Here is a 15,436-nt window from a genome sequence, read left to right as displayed (position 1 = left end):
TATTTTTCCATCGAATTTACCTTTTATATACACACTAATGAATAGCAAGATGCAGGACACGTCAAAATAAAGCATCAGGGAGCAATGACAAATGTAGGAAGGTGCAGAAAATTGTTTTATTCCTATCTGTCTCCTTCAAACTCTCAGGGGACGAAGGTTTAAAACAAATAATGTTTCCCACTGGTGCTTCAGAAGCTCAGACTAGAAACCAGGCAACCATTTTAACCAAAGAGATCAGCCAGCTCCCAGATTGGAGTTTAATATCCTTTGAGGCTTTAACTCCCCATGCAGCAGACCTGGACCTCTTTAAATACTGGGGGGGAATAGCAGAATGTTCGGTGGTGAATTTTCTTCAGACTTCTACATCTTCCTCATCCAGGGCTTTGAAGCTTTGGGACACCCCACTTGTGAATACTTATTCCTCAGGGGCTAGGCTTATTCCTGAGGAGACTAGGATTTCCCCTCATCTCAACCCATGTGTATGGACTGTTTAAGCCCCAAATGTTTTTTTTTTAATGAGGGAAAAATGACATTAAGGTTACTTTACTGAAAATTGATGAAGCAATGAAGTGACAGTAGTGGAAAGCAACTAAATCTCAGGAAAGTACTGTTGACCCAGACTTAGAGGACAGTATTAATTGTGAATACGTGCAGATGGCCCCGCTATCTCTGGCCACTTGCAGAACCATGAATGCAAGGTCATAAAAGGACAGCAAAGGAAACACCCAATATCCTAACCTACCTGGGAACATATGGTGTCTTAGGGGAACACCTAAACCATCCAAAAGGTAACATATGGTGTCTTGGGGAAACACCCAAAAGGGCACAGTTTTAGCTACTTCTGCTTTCTTCCTTCTTATCTACAGTGTGCCAGCCTTAAAGGGAGAAGTCTTTATAATAATAATAATAATAATAATAATAATAATAATAATAATGATGATGATGATGATGATGATGATAAAGTTGGAAGGGGCATTGGAGGTCATCTAGTCCAACCCCCTGCTCAGACAGGAAACCCTATACCATTTCGGACAAATGGCGGTCCAGTTTCTTCTTAAAAACTTCCAGTGTTGGAGCATTTACCGCTTCTGGAGGCAGGTTGTTCCACTGGTTAATTGTTCTAACTGTCAGGAAGTTTCTCCTTAGTTCTAGGTTGCTTCTCTCTTTGGTTAGCTTCCACCCGTTGCTCCTTGTCCTGCCTTCAGGCGCTTTAGAAAATAGCTTGACTCCCTCTTCTTTGGAAAATAGCTTGACTCCCCTGAGATATTGGAACACTGCTATCATGTCCCCCCTGGTCCTTCTCTTTGTTAAACTAGACATACCTAATTCCAGCAACCTTTCCTTATATGTTTTAGCCTCCAGTCCCCTAATCATCTTTGTTGCTCTTCTCTGTACTCTTTCTAGAGTCTCAACATCTTTTTTACATCGTGGTGATCAAAACTGGATGCAGTATTCCAAGTGTGGCCTTACCAAGGCATTGTAAAGTGGTATTAATACTTCATGTGATCTTATGTGTGTCAGATTTGCTGAGTGAATTGCTTATGTAATCAAAGAAAGTATAAGAATAAGGCTTTTCTGATATTTGGGGCTTTTCTCTCTTTTAGAGAAGTCTGTGTTTGTTCAGCTGAATAAAAACGTAAAGCTTGAAGGTAACTTCTGGTTTTCTGTATTTTTTATCAAGCAAAACCTCAGAATCTGCATAGCAGTACCTGCCTTGTCTGAAGGGATACCTGTGGTCTGAACCAGGCAATTCTAAACCAGATTCATATTTTGTAGTGTGTACTATAAGTAGTACACATATCTGCAATGTGTATTTCTAGCTTTCTATATAGTCAATATCTCTCCAAAATTCATGGTGGCTGAATTTAATGTCCAGTAAATGAACAGTTGCGGCAAACACACTGCTGCTTCCTTTTTACAAAAGTGAGTGCAATTCTCCTCTCCATCTCTATTGTCTACATGTCTATGGAGATTCTCAGTCATCCAGGTCATGGTTGTCTCAAAGGTGCTTTTTCAAGAGGCAACTGGACTTTCTTGTTTTTCTTTCAAGACATTTTGCTCTATTGCCTACAATTTATTCTCAACAACAAATTTTATGTAATTAGGAAAAAAAGTGCCTCCTTGTGCAATATGGATTAAAATAACGCTTTTTGGATCACCTTTGCAAATACTTTGCAGATTTTAGGAAAGATGAGTTCCACTACAGTAGAAACTTTTTGCCTGAAGCTATTCCAGTACACAAACCACATGTTGCTTTTATGCATGAGAAAGAAAGCAAAAACAGTTAATCTGTCCATAATGAGCAGCCAGGGTATTTTACATTTTATCACAAATCTGTCAAAAATTTGCAGTTGACATACTGTAATCACTAGGCACATTCCACATTACACATGGTCTGCCTCAGCATAATTGATTTTCATGTGTTATTCTATTGTGATTTACAGTTTCAGTAATACATAATAAGGCATACAAAATTTTACACTCCTGAAAGTCTTTTTTAAAATATGTACATTAACAAATATTTATTTATTCCATTTGTAGCCTACAACAATCCAGCACGTTCAGCATTATACTGAGCAATACATATTTATATAATATAAGGGTTTTCTATACAGAGCAGCATGGTGTCCTAGTGGTCAAGATGTTCGCCTCCCATTCGGAAGGTTGAGAATTCAATCCTAGGCAGCAGCAGATGTTTGTCTCCTAGGGTGCAAAAAAAAAAAAAAGAAATTGCTGTGAACTCCACATAAGCGTCAGGAAGGGCATCCAGCTAGTAAACATTCAGTTCCATTCAATTGCCCAGACACTATACCAAATAGGGACTACAGGGTCATAAAAATGGAGTTTTTTAATTTCCTAGTTTCCCAATATCTGACGTGGACCTGGTTAATCCAGGCAATGTCCAAGCTGGCATGATTGTCTCCATTTATATCACTCTTATATCCAAGGTAAAGTAGATACCATCTGGGTTTCATAGCCTGGTCTTCTGCATCAAAGGGCAGTGCTCTAACCACTATGAAGGCAGAAGAACATAGAACTTAATTTTGATCATTAGCCAATAAAAATGCAATCAATAAAATGAACAATACAAAACTATAAAAAAATAAAACTGAAAGTGGACTTGAAAGAGTCCCTTGATGCCCTTATCCAATTAATTACTCCATAATAAATTGACTCTTGATGAAGCAGAAAACTTTGAGTCCAAAAATGATTATTGCAAACTAATCTGATCTACTTACAACTCACTCTTAATAGACTCAACAGTGGATAGTGAGGTTCAAAGAAAATATTATCTTGCTTTCTAAACCAGTTCTTTCAGTGTCATTACTATCCATTTGGTGGAGCAGCTGCCTAGCAAGATGAGCTGTAAACCAATTTTGCTGACTTTCCAGCAATACATACATACATACATACATACATACATACATGCATGCATGCATGCATGCATGCATGCATGCATGCATGCATGCATGCATACAGCTAAATATTAAAAAAATCTGCATTAGATATCTCCTGTAGCAAATATAGATTGTTGAGATTAATTGATATATTTTATCTTATACAAAGTAAAGCTATTGTGTTCACTTCTCCTAGACTGGTTTTCTGTGTATTTAATTTATAATCCATTTAAAATGATTAGTTTTAGTAATTCATTCCTATATTTGGTAAGAATGAAATGTTACCATTCTAAGAATTGTAATAAAGGTTACTTATAACATTTATGTTGAAGTCTGGTATTGCACTAGTGTGTTTTGTGTGACATGTGGTTGACTGAATACATTCATAAGCAAATAGATGCCAAATACAGCTCTGTATGCAAAGAAAGGGAAAATAAAAATTTTATATCTGATTAAAAAGTGGAAAAAGTACATTTGTATGAAGGCAACTCAGATTCACTGTCTATCCCTCATTTAATATTTATTCTCTCTCTCTCTCTCTCTCTCTCTCTCTCTCTCTCTCTCTCTCTCTCTCTCTCTCTCTCTCTCTCTCTCTCTTTCTCTTTTCCTTCTTTTGTAGTACATAGCTTTTCTCCAGCAAATCAACATTCATATTGTGTACTTTCACTTGTCTTCATTCTGTCTGGGTAGCCCTGAGATATTCCATATGTGTGGCAATAATGTTTAATCAGCATTCTTTATGCCCTTAGGCACAAATAGCCAAGCTATCTTATTGCAGAAGCAAAAACATCTGTCTTTTATGGGCCAATGTTCCCTTATAATAGATTGACCTTAAAACAGCCTATCCAGCATAGTAAGCAATATTCATATTGCAGGAATGCAGTTGGCATTGTGTGCCATCTGCAGCAGTATTAGGATATTTAAATTGTGGGGAGGACCTTCTGCCATAATGGAGTTATGTGATGCTGAAACCACTAGTTTTAAACAAGCATCACTTGGAGGATTTATCTTTTGTTTCCTAATGTTCCTTTTTACTCTGGTGTGTTTGTATTTGTATTTCCCTTTCCATCAATGAATACATCACAGGTCTATGGAAATTTCATTTTCTTTTTGCTTCTGTCTCTCTCTCAGAGAAAGAGAAAGAATATTGCTTTAATATTATATAGACCATAACACTGCAAATCACTAAATTAGCAAACAGGACACTGTACAAGAAGCTGGTAGTGATACTCCTATCATACTTCAGAAGCACAGATTCTCTAGCAACAACATCAACACTAGAATTAATCTGAACAAAGGAATGGCTTTGCACATTTAATTAACCACAGTGGAATATATTGATGGTTGACAGTAACAGAACTGTGACAAATCTGTCTCCAGCAGAGGTTTCCAACAGTTTTTCAGACTTAAAAAGTTCTGTTATTTTCAGCCCAACTGTTCAAAAACAGAACAAATATGGGGGCCTTTTGATTTGCTTTCTGGTATCTGAGATTTTAGCACTGGCTGCCAACATATTTGCATGGGTGGGAACTGGGAAGGATTGCTAACAGGAAAGTGCTATAATTGCTTAATTTTAAGTAAACACATTTACTAAATTCCCCAAATAGTGAGTTAATTGGATCTTATATTCACTGAGACAAATCGCTGTTAGTTAAGTCTGCCTAGTAGTCTGGTAAATTTAGCCCTCTTAGTATCTTAGAATCTCTCCTCCCTGTCTTTCTGTCTTCCCTTCTCCTCCTCTCCATATTCTCCCACCCTCCCCCTTTCTTGTTATTGCAGCCTTTTCATCTGCAAGGATATTTATTTATATTACACTGGTAAGTTAGTTGCAACATGCAGTCAGTACATCAATTAATGGAGGCACTTTCTTTTACATGTATTGTGTATACTGTATATATTTACCGGAGAGGGGGAAATATTCACAATGATTTCAATTGAAGTTGACACCTTTAAGTTAATAAACTGCAGAAGCTGTATAGGATTTTTATCTATGTGTGTGTGAGAGAACATATATTTCTAACCGCTCTTTTATCCTTGAGTGATCAACTTAAATTCAGAGTCTTTCAGTTACACCAGTATAAGGGTAAAATTAATTTAATCAAGCAAGCTTCTCATAGAGCATACACTTCTTTCTAAATGATTGAAAAAATTATATTCTGACATCATGACTGATCATTTAATAAAAATCCTTTGCAAGTTCCGTTGCAATGTATACAAGACAAATTGCCCTAGCACCATAAAATAGGAGTTCAAATAACATGAAACTCTGGGCTAAAAACAATACCCCAAAAGCCTTCAAAAGTCTCTACAAAAGTAGCCACAGAATTATAATTGTAATGGGTCAGAAGAGGAAAATAATTAAATACAAGGGATGTGATCATAGTAACTAAACTTAATACTACATACACTGAACATAAATCATACCTAAATTAATTTTGTCCCTTCCCAGGGTTTGGAGTGTGCCTACTTCTCAAGTGCAGCCTGAAAAAAAACACCTGTTGTAATTTATGTTGTTTCCCCAAGAGGATACTATTTCATACTAATAATGTAGTCCCTCATGCTACACAGTATTTACAGAAGATCTGAATACCTTTCTCTTGTTCAAAATCTCTTTCTAGTGGAAGACACAGCAAGTATGGCTTCTCTTTATCTTCCCCTTGAGCGGTGCTTGTAACAAATAGAAGTGGTACATGTGTCCAGGAAAACTAAGGTTGAACTGTGCCAAAAAAACAAACCACCCTTATCTCAGCTGCAAACTTTTAAAGGAATAGAACTTTGCTCTAAATTATTACTGATGATCGGCAGCAGCAGCAGCAAACCTTGTATGATGTCAAATTGTATACAAGTCAGAGCCCTCTCTTCCTCCTTGTTGCAGATGTCCCCTGCTAGTAACTCTAATCCTTCAAAGGAACATGACTAGAATGTTCCTTTGAACATGACCCTCAGAATCCAAATCAATTGAACAGCCATCCGGAGACAGCACCAACCGTCAAGCCCCTCTCCCCCCAGCAGTTCACTTTCCAATGACCTTGACCTGACATAAATTCCCCAGCACAAGACCCATTACCAACCTCTCACTGATGACTCACTCTTGACCCACTAATTCACACTGTCCAACCATCCTGATCTGAAGTACCTCTCCATCACAAGCCTCTCTCTGATGACTCACACCTGGCCCATCACAAGACACTCACTTGACATTCCCACACCTGAAGCCCTTATATAAATAGAACACTGACATACAGTGGCGTAGTGTGGGTTGTCAGCACCCGGGGCAAGGCAAGTAATTTGCGCGCCCCCCTCCACAGTGGGCGGCGACCCGGCGGCTCGGATCGGATTCGCACAGCCAGCACTGCAGAGAGAGTGAGTGAGCCAGGCAGGGGCAGAGAGCTGCGAGTGTGAGCGCGCGCCCCCAGATGTTGCGCCCAGTGCGGCCGGCCCCCCCTGCACCCCCCACGCTACGCCTCTGCTGACATAGACCCTAACCTAAATGCCACTGAAAATGTTATCTAGCCCGGTAACAAAACGTTTGGAAACCAACCCTCAAGCTCAGAGAATGAATCTTCTACCCTCGAACATGAATAGTGCTAGTTGAGGAAATATATATAGAAAAGCATGCATAAGCCCCACAGTTAAGTTACTGGGATGTGCAAAGTTCTTTTTGCCTTTACCCTTCTTCTCCCATCCCGTTTTTTCATCGCTTCCCTCCATTAGTACATCCATTGCTTCAGCTGCATGCGTAGATGGTGCATAAAAAAACACACATACTGTATATCTTTAAAATGACAGGTAAATGTAGCTGGTTTCTTACTAATCACAGATCTTTCACCAAGCCTACAATTAATTAAGTGTATCAAATAATTTACTGAAAGCTAAATGATTCTCAGTGGAAATCAAGGAATGAAATCCTACGTCTCTTAAATATATTTTTAAAAAACTTCATCAATCCAAATTGTATTTAACATTCTTTGGTAACTGAAAACCATATTTATTTCCTTGGTGGGCCTTTTTGAAGTCTACTTCAAATCTGAAACTGATACAGTGGGGAGATTCCAAATGTGAGGACAAAAACCTTTGCCAACCACGCTGAAATGAATTTATGTCAAAGTTATAGAAAGTTTCTGCATTCATAGATTTTTTTTCCCACTACCATTCAATTGTGTCTGATTCTTGAAAACTGCATAGACAAGTCCCTGAAGTTCTCACTTTCAGAAGTGGTTTGCCATTGCCTCATTTCTAGGATTGAAAGAAATTGATTGGCCCAAGCTCACCCAGCAGACTTTGTGCCTAAGGCAGAATGAGAACTCATGGTCTCCTAGTATAATCACAATACCAAACTGGCTTTATTACATTTAGAAACATCATGGACCCAAATACAATTTGATTTATTGTAGATATGAAAAAAGAAAAGATATGAACACACAAATCATCAATTGTTTTGTTTTGTTTGATTGTTTCCATTTCTGTATTAATACTAGAACTGAGGTATTGCTAATCCTGTGCTGGCTTTGCATTATATTATCTCTATGAAAAGGAACAAGATTAGTTTTGGTGAAGTTTAGTCCGTCATTAAATCAAAAAATAAAAAGTTATTGTGGAAATCATTTTGCATTAGGAGCAATGTTCCTTCCTAATACCAAACCCAAATAAACTTGGGCTTATTTGCCCACGTGGACGGCAATATTCAGCTTTCTTTGCCTATAAAGAAAGCAGTGTAGGCCTAAACTGATACTTGGATGAAATCTCGGGCCATGAATTTTGCAAACTAATCTTGATCTTTTCTTTGTTGTTAGTCATTTCGTTTTCACTAACAAATATCAAATTCTGTATCATTTTTGACAGGACTGCCCAAGGAGCTAGTGAGAAGATGTAATGTCACCTTGTAGATGCCACAACATATTGGATGGAAAGAAATAAAAAAAATGGATATTTCAATTTGAAAAAGAATTCTCACACCCAGATTTACAATTACAAACAGCCATGTCCAAAAAAGGACGCAGCAAGGCTGAAAAGCCCGAAGTACTGATTATGTCCTTACAAGCTGCTAACGAAGATCTCAGGACTAAGCTGACGGATATTCAAATCGAGCTTCATCAAGAGAAGTCTAAAGTGAGTAAAGCACTGATAGCAAATGCCAGGGGATTTAAATAGTGGTTGCATCGCAAATTGTGAACTAAAGTTTGCTCACTTCATTCTGGAAGGAATACTGGAAAAATACATTTTATTTATTGCTAACATTTTCCAGAGTAAACATAAAGGGGAATTCAACCAATGAATTATAGCCGGATTAATACTTGTCTCCAGAGCATACTTGTTTTCCACCTATTGTCATTTTACTGTAGCTCAGTACAGAAAGATTTCTGTCTAAAACTAAAATATTTTTTTTAAAGAAACAAAATTGAATGTAATGTTTTTATTACCTGTTGGGGAAGGGAATCATACAAAGGATCATACAAAACAAAAATGTGGGGAAAAAACCACATCTCCTATAAGGAACAAGTAGGATGATTATACTAAGCACATATATACATATATACCAGGGGTGTCAAACTGCTGGCCCATGGGCCGGATGCATCATGCCGAAACTGCACCCGCCCCATTGCCGGCAATGGAAAAAAAGTCACGATACGTCGCTACACGTCACGTGACGTTGCGAGTTTGACCACCCCTGATATATACTATATATGTTCCTCATAGTTACTAGGTAAACAGAAATATAGGATTCTTGATGTTCTTGAGTTTGGTTGTTTTCTCACAGTCATTTTATTACCAGCCTGGATAACATCATCAATGTATGGTGAATAGTGTTTGCTGATTGCTTTTATTTAGCAATCTTGGTTGGAAAGCGGTTAGGGAGTGGTTTGTTCCTTGATGGTTCCTTAATCAGGAACACTTTGCATAAATACTTTTTAACATCTCTGTTTGCAGAAAAATAGTTTTCAAATGTTTCTTGTAATCAATTAAGGTTTTTTTTGTTTGTACTTTAGGAATTTTTTCCATTTTTCCTCACAGAACTATTCTAGCTTAGAAGTATGTTTAAATATCCTTGTATATGCTATGTGTTGGAATCTCTTCATAGATTTTCAGATTGTTGTCTTACTGTTTTAGTTTTAGTTTTTTCACTGATTGAGCTTCTAAAATATATTGATATCTAGCTGATCCATTCCTTCTTCCACCTGCACAATATTTCCTATGCCACTGATGGCCACATAACTTGAGCCAGTCCTGTGCTTAATGACTGACAAACATTCTTCAAATGCTTGGCCCTTACTTTCCAAATATATATTTTTTGTGGCAGCAACTAAACAATTCAATTTTTGTTTCATCAGTCCAATGTACTTTGTTCCAAAGAATTTCTAGTTCATTAAAACTTTATTTTGCATATTTTATAAAATGACTTTTGTGATGAGTCTGAAGGAAATGTTTCCTTCTGACAATTCTCCCACTGCTGTATACACATTACTGTATGGTGGACAAGTACTTCAGTGTCAAACTTCACAGCAGGGCATTTGCATCTCTGGGTTTTGCTTGACAGGATATTCTGCACAATATTCCTGTGCCCCGTTCTGAAACGGTTGTTTGAGGAAAGACTGGCCATTAATAAACAATGAAGCCTAGTTGTCCATGCAAGATATTCAAGAAATTGACTTTGCTTTCCTGCATATCACCCAGTTGGAACAAGCAGAGCTGACCTGTGTAAGGCTGTTCTCAAGTGGGAATGTTTAAGGAGTCTAAGGTGGCTGGAGATTTCCTTGGGATGCTTTTTTTTCGGGAGCACTTACAAGGTCACCTCTGTTTTGGCATGGGTGACATATCCTTTTGTGCACAGCAAGAGAAATAGCTTTCACCTTTCCTTCCCTGGAGGAAGAAAAAGATTCCATACCATCTACATCTATTGCATTGTTGAGCTAAAACAGGACAGGAACCTTCTTTCCTTGACTTTTTCAGTAAGGATAAAATAATGATATAAGGACGTTTTGTGAAATTTACCTTTTATTCATCCATTCAATTTGCATTGTCGCCCCTCTCAAACCAGTGACTCTAAATGGTGAACAATCATAAAAACAATTAAAACAAAATATGATGAGAGGCTTTCCTCTTCAATGCTCCGTCATTCATATTATCCCACCCCAACCAGAATTTTTCAGAGAGACAGTCCAATCCTTTGCCTGGGTTGTACTGCTCATCTTTTCTTAAAGGTTGCATTAAATTGTAGTGGTGTGTTGTTATTATTGCTGTTGTTAAATAAGACAGCATTTACAGAAATTATCTCCTATCTTCCCCACTCAGGTCCTTGTATTACCTCTGCATTCTCTTTTACCTCATTTTGCTTTGTCTATAGATCATGTTTTTTTAGTAAAAAAAAATCATTTTTTCTTTTTTGGCTGTCATGTTCAGTCCTTCAGACAACAAAACTGGTTTTGAAACTATTCTCTTTTGAAGTAGATTTTTCTTCTCCTTTTTCCAAAGAGAGGTAATTGACTTCTGTGACCCAGACTTTTTCATTCTTTTGCCAGTAATCATTCTTTTTCTGGGAAAACAAATCTAAGCCACCATTAGACTCCATAACTGAGCACCAGTTTTTTTAGCTTGCACAACGTCTTTCTTCAAGAAAACCTTTAAGGGTTGGTTATTTATCATTTACCTCAGAGGACAATTTTGTGGATATCAGTTTTCTTGCACTGTAGGACAATTGGGATGAAAGAAAAATGCTCTTGTGCTTGGTACTTAGCTACAGGCTAACATATCCCATAGCACTGCCCACTTTATCCGTCCATAAGACTGTCAGGGTTCAATTTGCAGCCCATTTTAATAACAGACAATCATGTCAAGTGAGTAAAAATCAGTGCATAATCCTGTACTTTATCTATACATAGAGGTTCTGCTGCAGTCTTGAATGCTTATTCATTTTTTGTCATTGATATGAATGTTTTAGCACTCAGACAAAAATTGGCTGATTTATTTAAGAGCTATGGGATAATTGCCCAGATTCTAGAAGGCAGGGGTGGGAGCAGGTTAATTTGATGAATGCTACATTTTCATCTGCCCAGATAACTTTTTATGCTAAGAATTAAATATTAAAAGAAATTGATTCTCAAGTTATCTCTCTGTTTTTCTACCACTAAAGATGTTTGGAGTTCCTAGTTATCAAAAAAGAGATTGAAATATTTTCGGCACCTGGGCAACAAAATCTGCATTTAATAGACATTGTTCTGGGTCAGTGGAAGTTTAAGTAGAGGGAAAAAAATTGTGTTATTCATCACAGTTACTTTTTAATTTTTGTAATAACAAGAAAGCTGCCCATGGATAGCAATCTCATGTATTCTGAAACAAAAGATTAAATGAGATCCTTTTCTTTCCTTAAATTGTATTCTAGGCTGCATCCAACATTGCCCAAGCCGATCTTCATTCATGCATGTTTCATTCTTTTCTTCTTAACTTCCTAAACAAACTTTGTTTAAGAGGCTCCCCCAAATCCTGAACAAAATGTGACTGTGTCTAAAGAGCCAAAGATAAATGCCAAGAGGTTAGAATGACTAATGTGTTAAAGGCCACACAGAGATATTCTGTCCTTTCCTGTCCTTTCACATTTATTTGTTTATTTGGCTCTCCAACTCTACAATAACTATGTGTGATATACAACAAAAACAATCACACACAAATCCAAATGCCAGAAGAAAAATGGATCATTAAAAGATGTTATCAGGCAAGACCTGCCACTCTAACCCAAGATTCGAAGAAAGAGCCAGGTTTCAGGGCTCTTGAATCTAGGTAAGATGCGGGCCAGAGATATTTTGAGGGTGGGGATGTGGTTGCCAAGGCAGGAACTGCAATAGAGAAGACATGCTATACTCATTAGATGACACTATAATGGGTGGGACCTGGAGCATGCCAACAGTGCCTAGTCATATAGCTGGGCAGAAGCCACAGGAAATAGATGGTCCTTTAGATGACTACTAAGGGCTTTATTAAGAACCACTATAAATGAATGCACTCCTACTTAGCTTAAACCCTAATACCACAAAAATAGGTGCACACTCATTAACTAAGAAGAACATATAAATATATGGAACATATGAATGCAATGAAATATATTGAAGCTAGTGGTAGTCTCTAAGCTAGTGGTAGTATTACAGCCTCTGGCTGTAGCCTTGGATTGGAACCATCCCTTGCAAATGTCATAAAAATGAACAAAGGAAAACTAAACAATTATTTTTAATCCATTTATTTCCTTGTTAAAAAGAGTGTAAACCTTTTTTTTTCAAGAAACTTAGAAAAATCTACCAGGAAATCACCCCATTTTATGTCCATAAGTACTTTCTGAAAAAGGTTAGACTGAAAGCAGATCAGCATTCATTATGCTCTTATTGTTTCTGTACCTTCAAGTCAGTTTCTGAGTATTAGTGACTACCTGAAGTAGTCTCTACAAGTGTTTTGGGCAAGGTATTTTGGAAATGGTTTGCCATTACCTAGGCATGAACCTGAACATGAACCAATGTTATATATTTCACAACACATTTTCAATTTTCTTTATTACCAAAAGTAATTTTTGAAAGTACAAAATAATTGCATAATGCTTTTAATTCTCTAGGAACCTCCAATCTGGAGGCATCCATAATAACAAGCCCAGAGTCAGTGGCAATGTTGTTCAACATGGTAGGAAGAGCTAAAAGGTTTTGCTACATATTTTAGAAAGTGTTAGATTTAAATAAATTTAAATCACACATTTTGTTTCTTAAATTTTCCAAAAACCAAGGTAAATGCCTTGCCGGGAATTTTGGCCAAGCAGTTTTGTGGGGGACTTCAGTATATTGCTTGTATGTAAACCATCTATACAATATTCATCCAAAATTTAGGACAGTTGAAAAAAACCAGAATTTCATATTAGTGACATATTTGGGGGGTTGTCAGGATTTCCCATTTTTCTGGCATAGGGTAATCTCTTGCAATAACGACATTCCTTACTTCCAAAGTGTATTTTTTGTTTCTGTTTTAATACAATTTTTTTAAAATATTTAATTCCTCTACCTCACATGATATTTGTTCTTAATTCTTAGGTCCTTATTTTACAGAAAGCAAGTGACTTAATGTATATACTAATTTTTTTTACAAGAAAACAGTAAATTCCAACTTACCCCAAACTACATTAAAATGGACACTTTATCTCTGCTAGGGTCACCAGAGCTAAACCCGAAAACCTTTCCCATTACTGAACCATGAAATATGTGATAAAAAGTGTCCCTGACTTTACTTCACTTTTGAATGATTACAACTTGAACACAGTTACCCAAATTAACATACTACTGTATCATGAATCAATGTTAGTTAAATGGTGGGACATGTAACTGTCTCTTAATCCAGCCCATCTCACAGGGTTGTTGTTGTGAGGAAAATAGGAGGAGAGAATGTTGTATAAGTTTGCTGTCTTATTTGTATAGATAATAAAGGCAGAATAAAAATAAATAAATAAAAATAGTAATAACAATAGCACTTAGACTTATATACTCCCTCGTGGTGCTTTACAACACTCTCTGAGCAGTTAAAAATGTCAGCATATTGCCCCCAAGAATCTGGGTCCTCAATTTACTGACGACAGAAGGATGGAAGGCTGAGTCCACCCTGAGCCAGAATTGAATTACTGGCTGTGGGCAGAGTTTGTGTCAAGTAGATTCAGGCAGTTCAAATGAGTATAAAGATTTATTGCAAACTTAAGTTCTCTACAAAAATCTGACCAAGTGATCATTAAGGGAAATGTGCAGGAGTTAAGAATAGAAAGAAATTAAATTGGGCTGGACTTAGATCTCCAGCAGGCAGAGAGTGACTTATAACGCCTTTGATCCCTTCCTCAGACTCAGCCTGATCATTTCCTACAGTTTGCCTGAAATACTCCATTCTAACCACAGTGCCACCAAGGGCTCTTTGAATTAGATGAGGAAGCTGCTCATGAAGCATCACCTTTTCAAAGACCAGGTGATGACAAATGGGAATTTTCCAGCTCTGACTGGAATGCTGTTGAACTAGAGAAGGAGGCTGAAGAATTATGACAAGATGATCCAAGAAAATATAAGCAGGATGCTAGTCAATCTCTGTCTGACTCAAAACCTAAAGAATCTTCCATGACAGATTGTTGGATAGCTGCCAGTGTATTTGGAACTATTTATTGTTTATTTCTTTTGATGCTATAGTGTTATATTGGGTATGGCTTTAATTGTATTCTAGTATTTTAATGACTTGTACAGTATTAATCTCTATGAGTCACAGGATTTGGCAGGATATATACATAAAATAATCCAGAAAGTCCCCAAATCCACAGCAGTGAATGTATAAATTGTATTGACAATCAGAGGCTGATTATTGTATCAGTTATATTGACAATCAGAGGGCGTGTCTTAGGAGACAATTTGAAAAATAAAACAAAAAGGGGACTTGCTTAAATTACTCAAATTAGAATGAAATGGGATGGAAGACATGCAATAAAATAAAATATGATTATAAATATATATCAAAATAGGGTTATAAATATATCTCAAGAACCTCTGTTGCATTGCTAAAATTAAGCAATTATAAATTCTTGTTCCTGAGTATCCTGTTTATCTCACCAGAGACAATCTCTTCTACATGCATTCTCTTCTGGTCTTTGTTCTTGCTCTCCTCTCTTATTCTCCTCATGTGAAATACTGAATTTTGCTTGCATAAAATGCATTTTTTTTAAAAAAAATAGCTCAACAATTGTCTCCAAGTTCCTTCTGTCTTCCTTGATGTTTGTACTCTTTCTGAAAGACTTTACCATGACATGTGTATAACTGCAAGGAGCCTTTCACATGACTGGTCATCCTGAACTACCATATTTCCCCGAAAATAAGTCTAACCTGAAAATAAGCCCTAGCATGATTTTTCAGGATGCTTGTAATATAAGCCCTACCCTCAAACTAAGCCCCAGTTAAGATCATAACCCAGACAGATGCATTTAGTACCGTATTTCCCCCAAAATAAGATCTAGCCAGAAAATAAGCCTTAATGCGTCTTTTGGAGCAAAA

The 15,436-nt window shown here is 37.0% G+C and overlaps 1 protein-coding gene across 2 annotated transcripts in view; it reads left to right on the top strand.

The window, feature by feature from the left end:
- The first annotated feature begins 8,378 nt into the window (after positions 1 to 8,378).
- LOC107295525 (janus kinase and microtubule-interacting protein 2) overlaps positions 8,379 to 15,436 on the top strand; it is a 36,332-nt gene continuing 29,274 nt past the window's right edge. For both annotated transcript variants that reach the window (XM_029285867.1, XM_029285866.1), the window contains exon 1: positions 8,379 to 8,507. In XM_029285867.1, the coding sequence (XP_029141700.1) occupies positions 8,379 to 8,507 (129 nt within the window). The remainder of the gene's footprint in view (positions 8,508 to 15,436) is intronic.

This window comes from Protobothrops mucrosquamatus, unplaced genomic scaffold (genome assembly GCF_001527695.2).
Source record: "Protobothrops mucrosquamatus isolate PMUCROS unplaced genomic scaffold, P.Mucros_1.0 scaffold2373, whole genome shotgun sequence".
NCBI classification, from domain to species: Eukaryota; Metazoa; Chordata; class Lepidosauria; order Squamata; family Viperidae; genus Protobothrops; species Protobothrops mucrosquamatus.
This window is presented reverse-complemented; position numbering and strand designations above follow the sequence as displayed.